This window comes from Amblyomma mixtum, chromosome 5, assembly GCF_055824585.1.
Source record: "Amblyomma mixtum isolate Tamu chromosome 5, ASM5582458v1, whole genome shotgun sequence".
Taxonomy (NCBI): Eukaryota; Metazoa; Arthropoda; class Arachnida; order Ixodida; family Ixodidae; genus Amblyomma; species Amblyomma mixtum.
This window is the reverse complement of record NC_143016.1, coordinates 96,959,909-96,977,328: the sequence shown is the minus strand read 5'-3', so window position 1 is coordinate 96,977,328 and position 17,420 is coordinate 96,959,909. Positions and strand designations below refer to the sequence as shown.

The 17,420-nt window shown below is 47.3% G+C and overlaps 1 protein-coding gene across 3 annotated transcripts in view; it reads left to right on the top strand.

The window, feature by feature from the left end:
- The window catches only part of LOC149343101 (uncharacterized), a 76,194-nt gene that overhangs the window by 16,428 nt on the left and 42,346 nt on the right, over nt 1-17,420 (top strand). For all 3 annotated transcript variants that reach the window (XM_089545614.1, XM_089545613.1, XM_089545616.1), the window contains exon 2: nt 13,405-13,571. In XM_089545614.1, coding sequence (XP_089401740.1) covers nt 13,405-13,571 — 167 coding nt within the window. The remainder of the gene's footprint in view (nt 1-13,404; nt 13,572-17,420) is intronic.

Here is a 17,420-nt window from a genome sequence, read left to right as displayed (position 1 = left end):
CCATCAGAAGTGCACAAAAACTTTTAATCATCCATTTGTACGGTTAGTGGCTCGGTGAAAGTTTAGGTATTTTTATGGAGCATAAAATTATGGCTTCGTATTAGGGCAGGGAATGTTTCTCTTTTTAAAAATAATTTTTGGACTTAATAATTAAGCGTAACAATTATGAAAAAGAGGAACCTTTCCCAGTGCTTTTTGGTTTAGGTGACTGTTGTGTTCCTTCGTGTTAAGTACACTAGTAATTAATGTAAGGCGCAAGAACAGAAGTGCCTCTAAAAGGCTATTCTGAGGGGCAGCACATTAAACATGACAGAAAGAAGAGCTATGGCAATCGGTTCTAACCGAGTGCATAGTTTGCGAATCTAAAATGGTAACTCTGGATCGAACTTCTTTTAGAATTTTATTTGTACAACCTGTCGGTCAGAATATCATTGCTGGTATTGTTAGAGGCTTTATGCAAATTCAAATTCTTTCAAATTCTTTATTTCTGCCTTGTAAAGATACAGACAGCGGAGGCGCAGAAAAAGCTGAGAGACAGCTTGACTAAGCCGCAGCCCCCTTTCGCTTGGCAGCAGTTTGACAGCAAGGCTTTTAATACAAAAGGCAGTTGCAAAGTGTGATAACAAGTATACAATAATGAGCAGGTACAAGAGAAAACGAAAGAACATTATACAATATTGACACAATATTCACATTGGGTAGACACAGGTAATGGCAGCAAATAAAAAAAAAAGAGAAAAAAAACACAAACAAAAATCCTACATGCTAGCATACAAAGCACGCAAAGACCTGTTTGACGAACTGAAAAGGTCAAAATTATTATATATATATACGCGTTTAGCCGGGACGGAAGAGTGAACTGCAGGCGTTCTCTACCCGAGTTTAACCGTGGGGTCGGGACTATCCATGTCTCCGCATACCTTGTTGTGTAGCTTGCATCTCGGGTATGTAGTTCAGCAAGTTTACGTATGTGGTTTACATTTCTACGTGTTTCCAGTTTAAACCGGACACTCAAGCGATATTTATACAAGTTGTGTATTTTTAGCACACCACTTTGTAGAAAGAGATCTTTGCTTGGCGAGTCCCAGGGGACATTGTAAACATGACGAAGAAACTTTTTCTGAAAAATGTAGATACGCTGAAGACAGCTAACCGTAGCTGTGCCCCACACTAGATGGCAGTTGTTTAAATAGGAGTAGAAAAGTGAATTATAGAGGAGTAACTTTACTGTTCTTGGAATGACGTATCTGAGCCGACTTATCACTCCGGTTATTTGAGCCAGTTTCGTGACAATATGGTCCGTGTGGTGTTCCCAAGACATGCTGGAGGAAAAAACTACTCCAAGGCATTTAAATTGTTCAACTATGTCTATACGTCGCGAGTTTAGTTTAATCTCGATGGGGGAAGGAAGTACTTTGTTTTTAGGACGAATTATCACAGCTTTTGTTTTCTTCTCATTTATACGCATGTATCTGGATTCGTACCACTTTTGTAATTCACTCAAGGTGTCATTGCATTCCCGAACAAGGAGATCAAGATCATTTCCAGTAAAAAAGATGCTAGTGTCGTCAGCGTAGATAATAAATTTAGCGGCGGAGTTAATGTTGGAAATATCATTTAGGTACATATTAAAAAGTAATGGTCCCAATATACTACCCTGGGGAACGCCAGAACTAACAAGTTTTAGTTCAGATGTCACATTGTCTATGCTTACAGCCTGTTTTCTATGCGAAAGATATGATTTCAGGATCATTTGAGCTAGTCCACGAATACCACAACGCTCCAAGTTTTTCAAGAGTACACTGTGGTTTACTAAATCGAATGCCTTCGAGGAGTCCACGAAGACACCAATAACAAAGGCCTTATTTTCAAACTGTGTTAGTATATATTCCTTTTGTTCGAGTAGTGCTAACTCGGCAGATTTATTTTTACAAAACCCAAATTGATTAGGTGACAAAAGGTCATGTTTATCAATAAAATCAGACAACCGTGTATACAGAACTTTTTCAAAAGCTTTCGAGAAGATTGGGAGTATCAATACTGGTCTATAATTTCCTAAATCATTGCGGTCTCCTTTCTTATACAAAACCGTTACTTTGGCTATTTGCATTTTTTTAGGAAATGTGCCCGTAGTAAAGCATAAGTTAAATATATCTGCAAGAACAGGGGCAATAACTCTTATAACATGCTTGACAGGCCTCACTTGAATGCCGTCAACGTCACAGCTATGGCTGTTATTTAGGCTTTGTACGACTGATATAACCTCCTCTGTCGTAACTGGGTTCAGAAATATTGTGTCCCTATTGTAAGAGCTAAAATAGTTGTTGAAATCACTTGACGGGGTGTTATGGGCAAGGGTGGTAAAAAAGTTGATGAAGGCATTTGCCAACTCTCTGCCGGATACACCTTTATTATCAAGCTTTAAAGCCCGCGGGGCAGCCTGTGGTTGCACACGCCTCAGTAAGAAATTCAACCTTGACCACAACAGATCGTGGCGACCATTTTTAATTTCAAGAAATGTCGCGAAGTATTCCGTACGAGCGAGATGTAGCTTTTTTGTTAATCTATTTCTGTATTTCTTAAAAATCCTTAGGTCATCTGTTGAACGTGTTTAAAAAGATTTTGTACAGTTTGTCTTTCGTTTTAATTTCTTGGCGCAGCTCAGAAGATATCCAAGGTTTGCGAGTTTTACGCTTTATTGCATGCACTTTTAGCGGGAAAGAGGAATGGTAGAGCTGTTTAAATACTCGGAGGAACTCATCGTAAGCCTCATTTGCGTCACTGGTAACGTCAATACTATCCCACTCAACTTGTTCCAGTGAGCTGTGAAATGAATTGAGGGTAGCATTGGTTATACTTTGGTACTTCGCTTTCTCCTGTCGGTACTTTACCAGTCTAGCCTTATTTATGCATGCAAACACTGGAAGGTGGTCACTGATCGCACATGATATTACGCCCGACTCAACTATCGGTTGGGAAGTGTTCGTAATCAGCAGATCAAGAAGTTACTCACTTTCTTGTGTTACCCTTGTTGGATCGTAAATAAGATTAATAAATCCGTTCGAGGCCAAGACTGCGTTAAAGTCTCTAGTAGAGGAGTTATCCTTCAACATATCGATATTAAAATAACCTCCAGCTATTAGAGTGTATTTGTTATCTGTTATAAATGAAAGAAAACAGTCGTAAAATTCCAAAAACCTAACCATATTTCCCTTCGGTGGACGATAGCAAACCGAAAACACGAACCTGCCAGTACAGGCTGATAGCACTTCAAAACTTCAGTAATAAGACTGTACGAGTCCAACTTGTCGCATTCAATGTCATCTGACACCAGTAAAGCCACTCCACCCCCCAGGAGGCCGGAGCGGTTCAAGTAATAAGTTTTGTAATTGGTCATCCTGTAAACGTCGGAATCATATGTGCTCCAAGTCTCACTGATCATGATCAAAGAAAAAGCAAATGAAAATTCGCCAAAGAACTCCTCTAAACACAATATCTTGTTTTTTACAGAGCGTGCGTTCAGGTGAATAGCGTTAAGCGTTGTCAGCGCAACACACGAAGCGGTGCGGTTCAAGTCACTCGGCAGATAATACATCTGCTGCATGTCGATTATGTTTCAAGAAGAAACTCGAAAGATACCATGCTGAGTGCTATAGCCGATCAAAATCGCTCTTTCCCTTCACATGAATGGCACTCATTCCCTCACTTCGCCTAACGAAAACCTTTCCATTGACATACCAAGTGAACTTATAGCCTTTTTCTTTGGCACAGACTTTAGTTGCCTGAAGCAGTTCTCTATTTCGGCGTGTTAAATTTTCTTGCATGAAAATGGGCGGGTCGCTATCTTTTAGGTTCTTCTTCAACCAGTTTTCTCTTGTAGCTTGCTTCGCAAAACGCACAATGATGCCTGGCGTCTTATCACGTTTAGCGGGAAGTCGATGAACAGTTGCTATCTCTGATTCCATCAAGCGAGGCACTCGAAGTTTATCAGCCACGTTATTTAATATGACTGTTAGATCCTCATCCTGCACTTCTTGTATGCCATGCAGTTCCAAGTTCAGCTGCCTGCTTCGGAATTCAAGATACTTGAATTCTCCTTTTCAAACTGAGCTTGTGCTGCCTGATTTAAGTCATCCTTTTTCTCAAGCTCCGATATCCTCTTTTTTAGGTCCATGATATCAGCCTCTTGATGGCCGACCTTTTGCTAAAATTCATCAAACTTCGAAGATATGAAGCTAAGAGACTCCTCCATGCTTTCAATTTTTGTCTGCCAGGGGCATCAGCCGCTCTAACTTTTGGTTAATTGAGAAGAGCGCAAGTTTGATATCTGTTTACGAGCCACTACTCTCTTTACTACATGTATTGCTACTTCCTGCACTTCTGCATGATGGGCACTGCCACGCTTTCTTTGTGGCTTCATACTTCGATTTGAAGGTCTTTTCAGTAAGACCAGCACATTTTCTAAAGTGATAGTTGCTCTCGCATTTGGAACATTCCACAAATTGAATTCCACAAGCGGAAATTGAAATTAAAAAAAAAAGCCTCGACGTCAATATTTATTGTTTGTAGGACACTTCCATCGCGATGATGAAACAGCTGTTGAAAATTTCGGAAAATTATTTTATTTATTTATTTATTTATTTATTTATTTATTTATTTATTTATTTATTTATTTATTTATTTATTTATTGAAAAGGAGCCATCCTGGCGTCTTAAGGGGAAGGAAGAACAGAGGGGTCGTAGTACGGCTTCAGTCGGTCGACGTGGACGGTTTCGCGGCCACGGCGACGCAAGTCCGCAGCGGGTGCAACAGGCTCAACAATATAATTGACCGGAGATGTTTGCTTGAGAACCCGGTAGGGACCATGATAGCGATGCAGCAGTTTCCGCGAAAGGCCGGGAGTTGTGGGAGGCACCCAGAGCCACACAAGGGTGTCGGCAGGGTAGGAGGTAGAGGCCGCGGAAGTGTCGCGGTCATGTTTTTGCTGCCACTGGGTCTGCGTGGTAAACGAGCGAGCAAGCTGGCGGCATTCTTCGGCGTACCTGGCAGCGTCGGACAGTGGCGTGGACTCGGAAATGTCGGGTCGGTAGCGAAGAAGAGTATCCATCGTGCAGGGGGGCTCGCGGCCGTACAGAAGAAAGAAGGGAGAGAATCCAGTGGTGGTTTGTGTCGCAGTGTTATATGCGTAGGTGACGAAGGGAAGAACTTGGTCCCAGTTGGAGTGGTTGGCGTCGACGTACATGGACAGCATGTCACTGAGGGTTCGGTTGAAACGCTCGGTCAGGCCGTTGGTCTGGGGGTGGTAAGACGAAGCGGTTCGATGGATAATGCGGCATTCCTTGAGGAGGGCCTCAAGAGCGTCAGACAGGAATACGCGTCCACGGTCGCTGAGCAGTTCTTGAGGAGCACCATGGCGAAGAATCAGGTTCTTTAGAAGAAAGGAAGCCACGTCGCGGGCGGAGGCAGATGGTAATGGAGACGTTTCAGCATAACGTGTAAGATGATCCACGGCCACGATAATCCAGCGGTGACCAGCGGGAGTGGGAGGGAGGGGGCCGTAGAGGTCTATGCCAACGCGGTCAAACGGGCGGGCAGGGCAGGGTAACGGTTGCAGTGGAGCAGGCGAGGTGTGAGGCGGACATTTACGCCGTTGACAGGATGGGCAAGATCGCACAAAGTGGCGAACAAAGCGGTACATGCCACGCCAGTAGAATCGAAGACGCAGACGCGTGTAGGTTTTCAACACGCCGCCGTGGGCACACTGTGGGTCCGCATGAAAAGCGGCGCAAATGTCGGTGCGTAGATGGCGGGGGATCACTAGGAGCCATTTGCGTCCGTCGAACAGGTAATTGCGACGGTAGAGGAGACCGTCCCGAATAGAAAAGTGACGGGCTTGACGTAAGAGAGAACGGGACGAATTATCAGTCGTAGGACTCGAAAGGAAGTTAATAAGACTGGCGATCCAAGGGTCTTTCTGCTGCTCGGTTGACATGTCGGCAGTGGCAAGCGAGGACAAGTCGTAAGCAGACACAGGAGCAGCCGATGAAGCACTAGGTAGCGGCGAGCGGGAAAGAGCGTCCGCGTCATTATGCTTGAGGCCGGAGCGGTAAATGACATGAATGTCATACTCCTGCAATCGCAGAGCCCAGCGAGCTAGGCGGCCTGACGGGTCTTTGAGAGAGGCCAGCCAGCACAGGGCATGGTGGTCGGTTACTATACAGAACGGGCGACCGTAGACATAGGGACGAAATTTTCCAATGGCCCAAATGATGGCCAAACATTCTCGTTCGGTAACAGAATAGTTGGCCTCCGCTGTGCTCAAGGTCCGACTGGCGTAGGCGACCACATATTCACGGAAGCCAGGTTTGCGTTGGGTGAGAACGGCACCCAGTCCAATACCGCTGGCGTCAGTGTGGATCTCAGTAGGCGCAGTCGGGTCAAAGTGGCGCAGGATAGGAGGCGAAACCAAAAGGCGGCGCAAGGTGTCGAAGGCGTCATCGCAAGCAGGCGTCCAAGCGGAGAGGTTGGAGCTGCCTGCGAGTAGCTGGGTCAGAGGAGCGATGATCGAGGCGAAATTTAAGATGAAGCGACGGAAGTACGAGCAAAGGCCAACGAAGCTACGGAGCTGCTTCAGTGAGGTGGGCTTCGGAAATTCGGCAACTGCACGAAGTTTGGCGGGGTCCGGAAGAATGCCGTCTTTAGAGACTACATGTCCTAAAATGGTGAGTTGTCGGGCAGCAAAGCGGCACTTTTTCAAATTCATCTGGAGCCCAGCGTCAGTAAGACAAGTCAGAACGCGCTCCAGGCGGATGAGATGAGAAGAAAAGTCCGCAGAAAAGACGACGATGTCATCGAGATAGCAAAGACAACTCTCCCACTTGAGTCCACTAAGGATGGTGTCCGTCAGGCGTTCGAAAGTTGCCGGGGCGTTGCAAAGGCCAAACGGCATGACGTTGAACTCATATAAGCCGTCAGGTGTTATGAAGGCAGTTTTTGAGCGATCAGTGTCAGCCATAGGCACCTGCCAGTAACCTGACCTCAAATCCAGCGAGGAGAAATACTCAGCTCCTTGCAAGCAGTCCAGGGCGTCATCGATTCGTGGCAGGGGATAGACGTCCTTGCGTGTGATGTTGTTGAGCCGGCGGTAATCAACACAGAACCTGATGGAACCATCTTTCTTTTTTACCAACACAACAGGAGACGCCCAGGGACTGTGAGAGGGCTGTATGACACCCCGACGGAGCATGTCGTCCACGTGATCAGAAATGACGCGGCGCTCAGAAGCCGAGACACGATAGGGGCGCTGGCGAAGAGGGGCGTGTGTACCGGTGTCGATGGTGTGCGCAACGACAGACGTACGGCCCAAGGCAGTCTGAGGAAGATCGAAAGAAGACCTGAAGCGCTGGAGGAGGGCGACGAGTTGATCACGTAGCGCGGGTGGAAGGTCAGCGTCAATGGCACGGTGGAAGACGTCGGAGGGCGGTGGATCATTCTTAACATCACAGGAGCTGAGCACATCGACATCGAAGGAAGCGGTGGTATCAAGAATAGGGTAGGGAAGGCAGGAATCAAGTTCTTCAATACGCCCGAGGCATTCACCTCGGAGCACTGCTGACGGGCACGAAGATGGGTTCGAGACGTAAATTGCACTTTGTCCATGGTCGATCGTCAGAACAGCAAAGGGAAGCAGGAGGCAGGGATGGCGGGCAGCGGTTTCGGAAGGCGTGAAGAAAACAGTTGAATGAGTGACGACGGCACAGGAGAGGGGTACGAGGGCAGCAGAAAACGGAGGAATGTCGGTATCAGTCGCGACCACAAGTTTGGCAGACTGCGTAGGTACGTCGCAAAAGGGAGCGTCACACAGCGGAGAAAAGGCGATTTCAGCTCGAGCGCAGTCAATAACGGCACGATGGGTCGAAAGGAAGTCACATCCCAGGATGATGTCGTGTGAGCAGTGAGACAGCACAATAAACTCGATGGTGTACAAAACATCTTGAATGAGGACACGGGCCGTACATGCGGCTGAGGGATGAATGCGCTGTGATGAGGCGGTGCGAAGCGAAAAGTCAGAAAGTGGGGTAGTCACTTTGCGGAGTCGGCGGCAGAGAGCTTCACTTATAACAGATACTGCAGCGCCCGTGTCGACGAGGGCGAGAACCTTGGCACCTTCCACGAACACTACGATTACATTAGCGGGACGACACGGAGGACTTGAGGAGTTCGAAACAAGCGCAGTTCTTGCCCCCGGAACTGCGGCTGTTAGTTTCCCTCAAGTGCGGAGCTAGAACGTCGCAGCATCGGAGAAGGGGAACGGCGAGTGGTGTAAATTTGGCGATCAGGGGAAACAAAGGGGGGACCAGGTGGACTTCTCGGCGAGGATAGTTCGGCATCGTACGGGTAGGAGCGCAGATCAGGTCGAGAAGGCGGAAGGCGCTGGCGGCAAAGCCGCGCGACATGGCCGGGCCGACCACAGGCGTAGGGGTGCGTTTATTAGGCGTCTTCAAGAGACCGAACCGCTGTGCAGGGTCTGGCAGCGTAGACCGGCGTAGCCAGCACCAAGAGAGAAGAGAGCGGGGGAACTTCGTCGTCGTCAGGCGCAGCGTAGTGTCGGCGCATAACTTCGTCGTCGTCAGGCGCAGCGCAGTGTCGGCGCATGGTGGTAGCGGAACCTGTCACACTTGGCACACTACATTATTTATTTATTTATTTATTACAATACCTTCAGGGCCCCAGTGGGGCGTTACAGAATGGAGTGGATAAAAAAGTAAAGATAATGCAGCAAAATGAAAACAAAAAGTGAATGCAAAATGTAATGTAATATAGCAAAGAAAGAAAAAACGTAAGCTTGAACAAAATACAAATTAGGTAACAAAACAGCCTAGTCAAACACATAGTTTTCCGCGGCATTTTTAAATAAACAGGTGTCAGAAATATCGGCAACCGAGGTGGGCAGGTGGTTCCAATCCCTCGCCGTCTTGGGTATAAACGAATTAAAGTATGCATTACTTCGGCAGTATGGAATGCGTACCTTGTGGCGATGATCCGTGCGAGGTGATATGAATGACGGTTCAGATACAAGATCCCGTTTTAGCTGATGATTGTGGTAGTAAATCTTGTGAAAAGTTAGCATTCGCGCGAGTTTTCTACGAAGGGAAAGGCTAGGAAGGTTCAAAGTATTTTTCATTGCAGTTACACTAGCAGTGCGGGAAAAGTTAGACAAAATAAATCGGGCGCTACGATTCTGTACTGACTCTAACTGATTAGTAAGAGTTTCATGTCCCGGGTCCCACACAGAGCACGCGTATTCTAATTTCGATCTAACTAAGGGTTTATAGAGTAGTAGTTTTAAAGAAGATGGAGCCATGGAAAAATTACGACGCAAGTAGCCAAGCATGCGGTTAGCATTGCTAACAATATAATCAACATGTGCCTGCCATGAAAGGTTAGCAGTTATATGAACCCCTAAATATTAATATGTGGAAACTTGCTCAAGGAGAGAACCTGAAATATTGTTGGGAATAAGATTTTCGTTAGCAGATCGGTGTGAGATACGCATGACCTTACACTTGTTAGTATTCAGTCTCATGAGCCAACTATTACACCAATCAGATACCTTATTTATGTCACTTTGAAGTATGGATGAGTCTGAAGCGGATTTGATTACTCGATAAATAACGCAATCATCTGCGAAAAGCCTAATTGTGGAGTTAATAGAAATTGGCAGGTCGTTAATGTATATTAGAAACAATAGCGGCCCGAGTACGGAACCTTGAGGCACGCCGGAGGTAACAGAGCATGGTGAGGAATCAGCGTTATTTTGCGAATATTTCCAGATAAACATTTTGAAGAGAAATCTTTTCGTGGTGTACAGAGTTCACCTTATGTTCTTTTGCCTCGAAATAATATTGTACAGTCGCCCTGAAGGGGTACAGGCACAGTAACTACGCGGCGCTAATTGTTTTTGTTACATTTAGAGTCATCTTTGTGTATTACAACTGTCATCGTTTTCTGTCATTGTTCACAAAGCCAGCATAGTCGACAACGGCAAACAGGAGCATCTAGCAATTGTTGTTCTTTGTTTAAACACCTGCCCCAGTCGGCTTTTCGATGAAGACATTGTGCAGATACAACCTCAGCGCGCTAACTGTGGCCAGTTACTGAATTATTGGGTAATCTAAGAAGGGCAACGCGGTTTCTCTGACAAAGCTAAAAAGCAGCCCTAGACAAGAACCGACCGAAAACGAAGAAGAATACCGCGGCATCCATTTATCAGAGTGAAAGTTTTGCAATAGTAATGAGTCGGATGGGGCATTTGCCAGGCCCTGAATTGCAGATTAATGTTACACGTCTGCCGACGAGTTACTTCTCTTCTCGTGTGAGGTGGGGCTGTTTCTGTCCAGTCTGATGCTATTTGCCACTGTATGGTGGTCTGATGGCACACAGGGCTCGTTTTAATCAGTAGACGCGTATTGTGTCTCGGTGGAGAGTACAAGCGAAATAACTTCGGATTTTAATCTAGTAGGAGCGCTTGAAATGGCAAGCGCCGAGGGAACAACGTCAGCGCTGGGATGTGGGATTCTTAAGCGAGGAAATCGATAAAGTAACGACGAGCCAAAAATCAATAAATCACAAAAAACACATCAGTACATCGCCACTTCAGAGGCGCCGAGATTGTGTTCCGAGCTAACAAAAACTTAGTCTACGAAAACTAAAATAAAAAACGAACATATGGACAGAGTTAGTCTTATGTCTTAGCGACAGCGAGGAACCCGTACCACTACACTCTTCCAAAGTTTTAAATCTAAGTAGGAAGCAGTTTCGACAACGAATTCGTTTTTGAAAGGCGAGAGTGAAATTGCGTGCAGGCGCGACCGAGAAAGGTTCTTACAAAAGCTCTAGGACAATCGCATTCCACCGTTTTCGCATAAGGGTTTCCCCGCGTTCACTATAGCAAGTGCCATGGAAACGAAATTGAAGCCGCGAAGCGGCTGCAGTCACAGAGAAACAAACAAGAAAAAAGCGCCGCTCTAGCGGCGAAACAGATTAACGCGCACAGCGCGGCCACTGACTTTCAATGTGCTTTTTGTTCCAGCACCGTTTAGCGAGGAACAACCTACGTAAGCGATTCTTTGGTGCTTTTGTATACCGCACAAACGACGTCAATAACGGCGCCATTCTGGCCGGGTAGAGGCATGGGCGAAGGCCAGTGTTCGAGAAGGCGCAGAGAAACAAACAAAAGAAATTGCTCTTGCGGGGATGCGCTCCTGGCGTTGAACAGTAATGCCAAAGAGAGTTGCTTGTGGCAGGGCTTTCGCTATAGGCCGGCCCGGAGAGCAGTGATTGGGGGCGGCTTGGAAGCAGCCCCCCCCCCCCCCCCTCCCTGACAGCTCCTGTTTTGTAAGTGACGCCGGTGGCATTGATGGACGACGATCGGTTGTGTAAGGGGGCACGTGGACTTGCGGGAGACCCTGTGTAGGCTGTTTAGCGTTTAACCTTTCTAGCTTTCTCTGCAGCTCTCTCTCTCTCCCCCCCTCTTTCTCCACCTTCTCCCTCGCGTCATTGTGCGGTGAGTTGTAACGCATGCTCCGTGTCAAGAATATTGCATCGGCAACTGGGATTGCTTTTTGCTATTTATTTGATTTGTTTACCGAGGTAGTCACGGGGAAGCCACGTGGAATCTACCGGCGATGGTGTGGCTGTTGAGTAACCGGATCGGAGCGAAGCCGGAGGCATATGAGAAATCGGTCACGGAGACAAAGTTCAATGCATTCTCAGCACATGTGCTGCGACTTACCTCTGGTCTTTATAAAAAGAACGGCAAGAAAAAGAAAGCTAGATTGCGAGCAGTATTGCTGTCGTGGCACCCTCGGATGCATTACGCCGAAACATGCTTCTGAAACACAACACAGGTACAGGCTTTGTCAAAAGTTTGGAGCCCAGGAGGTTTGCTTTTGAAGCACCCTGTGTGGTTCGTAATGCATCTCCAGCGCTCCAAATTTGCTGAAGGTAAGAAGATTTCTGGTCCTGCCTCCTCCAATGGGTAGGACTACCACGAATGTTGCAGGAGTCCCACTGCGAGGCTTAGAAGCAAACCCCCTGGGCTCTAAACTTTTGACAAAGACTGTACCTGACAAGGTGAATCTGAGCGTAAGTTGCTTCTACTATGTTTCTCGTATACAGTACGAATTCTAGAGAGTGCAGGGGGAAAGTTTTTACGCTTTCAGTAGCGTTTATGATCAGTGGTTGAAAACGAGCAGTGACTTCAAACTTCCCTTCGTTTCAACTACAAGAAAGAAAGTATGAACACTTTATCTATGACTTGACACGATTATTCCAGCGAGAAGCTGTCATAGAATTTGGTATTTGTTTTGGTTGCTATTTGGCTGAGCTTTTGTGCAGTGCGAGCAGCGTGTATGGTGATACTAAATGCAAGTGGCTGGTCGCCTTCCTTTTCTTATGCTTCTTTGTGGACTGATTGCACTGAAGTTTATTTCGGATGATGCCCCTCAAACAGCTCCTTACTCTTGTACAATAAATCGATGTGAGCAACGCCTCAATTTTGAATTTATTCCTGTAGCACGTAAGTGCGATTGTGTTGCTAGAGAACTTATTTAGCAGACGGGAAATGTGAAGGGACAATGGACCACTTCAGGATATCGGTTGCTCTGGAAAAGAAGACACATAAGAAAAATAAAGAGTAGAAACAGCGCACAGGACTTGCACTAAACGGTATACGTATGCCACACGAATTCCCGAGTTCTTCACTGAGCAACTAAAAGCTGCGTGTCGTTGTTATCACCCAGAGAAAAGAGACTAAGGTATTTTCGCGAGCTGACAAAGAGAAGCGTAGGACATGGCAGTCTTTCGCTATCATGAGTGACAGACCACCCGCAGCCTAAACTTCCTTCTCAAGACTGCATGCTACATACAGTGTCAAAATCCCGATTCTCGCAGGAGACTTGCAACTAGCGGCGCAAAATCAGCGCTCGGGGGGAAGTGCTGTCAGTTACCATGCAAAAATGTATCATTGGTGGCGTCGCCGCCACTCTGTTTGGCCGAATATGGCTTTCGCTGTCAATAGCTTCAATGCCAACGGTCTTCAACCATGTATAAGTAGCGAGCTGTTACTAGCAACTCGCTCAGACGCGAAGAATTCGAGTTATTTGTACGTACATCGAAAGAGCATGGGGTCGTCACCATTGCTCGTCTCATCCAGATCCGATTCTTTCACGTCGGATTACGAGCCTGAAGCGCAAATCTTTTTCTTCCAATACCGGTGCACGCGTTGGAATAGAACAATGTTATTGCTAAACATAAGAAATAAAGAGCACGTTCGTGGCGCTGCCGACAGTCTGAAGTGTGTTCAGGAGCACCCATTGAATTCAGGCGTGTGTTTGTCGCAGCTGATCGAGGAGCTGAACGTGGGCGTGGCCCTGTTCCGGGACGTGCTGCTGAGCGTGAGCAGCGCCCAGGACGGTCCCGAGCTGCGCCAACGGATCCGCACGCTGCGCCAGCGCTGCGTGGCCGCCTGCGTCGACGCCGCCCACCTGCTGCTGCCGCACATACGCAGGTGAGCACGGACCACGCGTATTTTACGCCGCATACGAGACATCCATGGGAGATGCGGGTGGAGGTCATGAAGCTCTTCGAACCTGACTGGGTTGAATAGCAGTTATCCTTCCGGCCCTAACCCTGGCACGTGGCAGTTGGTGCCAGTCGACAGACCCTTGTCCTTTCCTTTTCATTCTTTTGCAGTCACATTCCACTACAAATAGAAAGAAAGGCAAGAAAGAAACGGGAGAAAGAAAGGGCAGGCAGGTTAAGCTGGCATATTCTCGTTTGCCATGGGAAGGGGTATAAAGAGAGAGAGAGAGAGAGATAGTGAACGTGAAAAATGTGATCCTGGAGCTCAAACAAAACTTTGATTATTGTCATTTGTCCTTTATGGTCAGTGGGAATAATGTGCACAGTGTGGCCATAAGTAAGGGCTGAAGAATTCACGCAGCCCTCACAGCTTTACGAGCCTAAAGGTCGGTCGAAAGGACAAGGCTCGCTGCAGCCTCTTTGCAGGTTTTGTGCTCCGCAGAGCATTCGATTCCCCTGAAGCACTAACCACAGTGTGGTCGAGGGCGGTGCCTTACAAGTATATTGAACGCGACTGCACTTTCCACTTAGGTTTTCTAAATGAAGTTACTTCTATTGTGCTCTGTCATTCGTATTCAGTGCCTTCGTCTTTGCACGAGTGAAAAAAATGTTCAACTAAATCACTCACCAGCAAAAGCAGACCTGTTTCTGACAACCGTTTTGAGGGCGGCAAGTGGCGCTCTTTCCGGTATATTAAGAGCGAAAAGAAAGGAATAGCACGGGAATGAGATGGCTAAATCTCCTGCATGCCGCGACCTGTGCTTATACGTTATGTTCCTTAATTTGAGCTGATCTCATACTTTCTATGAGATAAGTATACAATACTCTATGCACTACAGCTCATTATTCGCGTACATTGCTCGTTACCGTGAAAACGGCAGCTGCATTTTCTATGCTCTGTCTCCGATTCACAATTATGAGCACACCGCTGTACCCCGCCCAAGTTCTCCCCCGTTTTTTGCTTGCTCGCTCACCAACACTCGCGAAATGTTTCCAACCTCACAGTTCGGTTGGTGCTGTTATCTGCCATTGAGTAAAGTGCTTTGTGCCAATACAACCCAAGGAACTGGAAAAAGAGACCGGCTCATGTGGTACTGAGGCCGTGTTTCACCGCAGTGCTTACTACACTAACCGAGTAAGCCTCTTACTGCGGTCGTTGAAAGAGAGAAACAACAAAGACAAAGATAGCAGCGCAGAAAGCCGTAAAACGCCTCAGACGACAAAGTGAGGGATGGGAAGAGAGAAGTTAGGGGTCGTCTTAAATTGGGAAGTTTCGATGGGGACTTTGGGAACAATGCGGGCTGCTTTCCAGACTTTTTTGGGCGACCGGCGTTGCCTTCGCGACTGATGTATACGCCAGACTGGGACAAAGACGGCACAGCGGAGCCGTGGCAGGAAACAAAGTGGATCACTTCCGCTCTCATTCTTCAGAAGCCGTGCGAGAAAAGGCTAGCAGTGGTAAAAAAAGGCAGAAAAAAACAAGGGATGTTCTGTCGGACGGAGGCTGGCTAAGAAGCGTCAGAAGTAGTATACGACCTGCGTTAAAAGCCTTGTACGAGGGGGCGGTACGAGAAAGAAGCGAGAAGGCACATCGCGCCGGCTGCATTAGGGAACCTCGGAACGTCTCGGCAGCGGCGGGGCTGGGCTAATGGACGCCGTGCGCAGCGAAAGGCACGCCCCCTCGACGTGAAGAGGAGAAGCTTGCTATGGACGAGCTCAGTACTTGCCCGGCGCGTCCCGATCGGGAGCTATATGAGCGTATACACTGCCGACGCAAAGGCGGACCGAAAACGGAAACAAGGAACGCGGGTATGCGGGCAGATATAGCACGGCCATTCTTCCTGTCTCGCACGGGTGGGCGAGCGAGCTCGACAAATGGGGAGATGCGGCGGAGGCGGCGCCTTCGAGAGAGCCGGCGGAGGTAGTACATAGCGCCGTACGTTGTCATAATCGATTGAGCAGAAAGCAGCGGCCAATTTGCCGGAACAGTGACTCCGCAGCCGGGACACGTGGTGTTGTATACTCGGTGGACGTTGTAGCACCTGCTTTGATTCGATTTAGGGCGGTTGGAACGCGATCGTGGTGGTAAAGGCATCGATTTCGCGGTATGAACAGTAATACTCCAGAAGAGCGTTCTAGTCTTTCTCTCTCTGCCTCACTTCAAGTGTTGTTACAGTGTATCCTTTTCTCTGTAACCCCTTGAGCTACTAAGGTCGTTATGTTGTGATTAAGTAAAGCCCTAAATAGGCCCTAGTTGGTTTTTCATGTTTAACTTCGATACTGCGCAACTCATAGGGAAGAACAACACTAGACTCAAAAAGTACACATACAGACAAGGCGCAAACTAGTATGCACCTTGTCTGTATGCATTGTTTTTGCGTTTAGCATTCGTTTCCATGAATAGCGCATTAATGAAGTTAGCCTTATTCTAATTAATTGCATGGAAAACTTCTGCTCGTATCAGTATGGTGGAAATTAAGCAGGTCGCTCCAATTGTAGGCACGCTTTCAATCTTTTTCATGTGTTTGCAGAGCTAACTCTCTTGTTCTTCAAATTAAAGATAATTTGTTTTTATCTCGGCTAAACCGAGGGCTCACTTCGTTTAACGGCTCTTTCGGTTGAAGAGAAGAGCCGCTTTTGTTTTATTTTCGAAAACTAATGGAGAGGTTTCGATACGCGCATCTGCACGACACGAGTTAGTTCTCGTTAAATAATAATTACTGGCGTTAGGTTTGATCACAATATTGCAGGCAGAAACTAACTCGAGCTTCACTGCGAAATTTTATAACGCTTCCGATTCTCACGCGATTTCTACGTGTCCGTTGTTTTGAGGAAAAGACCACTGCTAGCCGCATATCACCTCAAAACCGTTCCTTCAAGACAAAGCGCTCATATCACAAAAGTTATTTTTCTGCCGCGCATATTGTTATTGCGGCGTCCTTGGCAGCCCGGAGGCGAATAAGATATTCCGCGGGGGAAGTTGCGAAAGAACTGCGCCACTTTCTTGGAAACTCCTATGGTTCGTGTGCGCGGCTTAAAATCCCCCCAGCTTTCGCGAAGCAAAGACGCCTCCATTTCGAATTCGAATGTAGGCGAGCGAAATTTGCCGCCTTAGCGGACGAGTTAAGAGAAAAACCCGAGCGCGAATCGAAGTAGGCGGTGCGAAGGGCCGGCGCGTTTTCAATATATATTCATGAGCTTATCTGCCGCGGCGTACAACGGCGAGAACTGCCCCGTACGTTGTTATGCGTTTCAGGCTTGTAGCGGTCTCCTATACGATCTAGATACTTGTTTCATTCCCCCCCCCCCCCCCCCCCCCCTCGCTGTGGCGGGACGTATGGTACAGCTAATGAATAGTAATAGTAACAAGATCGATATATGTCCTCTTCTATATCACTCAACGAGCAGAGGCTGCAGCGCTTGACGGAAACGGTTCATTAGGAGCTAATCAGGTTCTCTTCAATCTTGTTTAGCATACACTGAACTCTCTAGTCAGCCGATGTTTCGTTTCCCCTTCATCAGAATGAAACCCCGGCTTTTGCGTGCGCTAAGCGGTTATCATATGCGCGGCGTTAGGGCAGTATGAAGCCTCAACGCCGACCGTGAACACCGGAGATAATGATGCACTAAACCTTTGTGTTTGACACAGCGCGTTGAAAATTGTAGCAGGGCTATATCTATTTCCTTTTCTACGCATCCTGTTGTTTCACACGAACCAAGTAGTACGAAGGGCGTACTGCAACAGCTACTTTCCTTGCGGCTTGACGAAGTATAC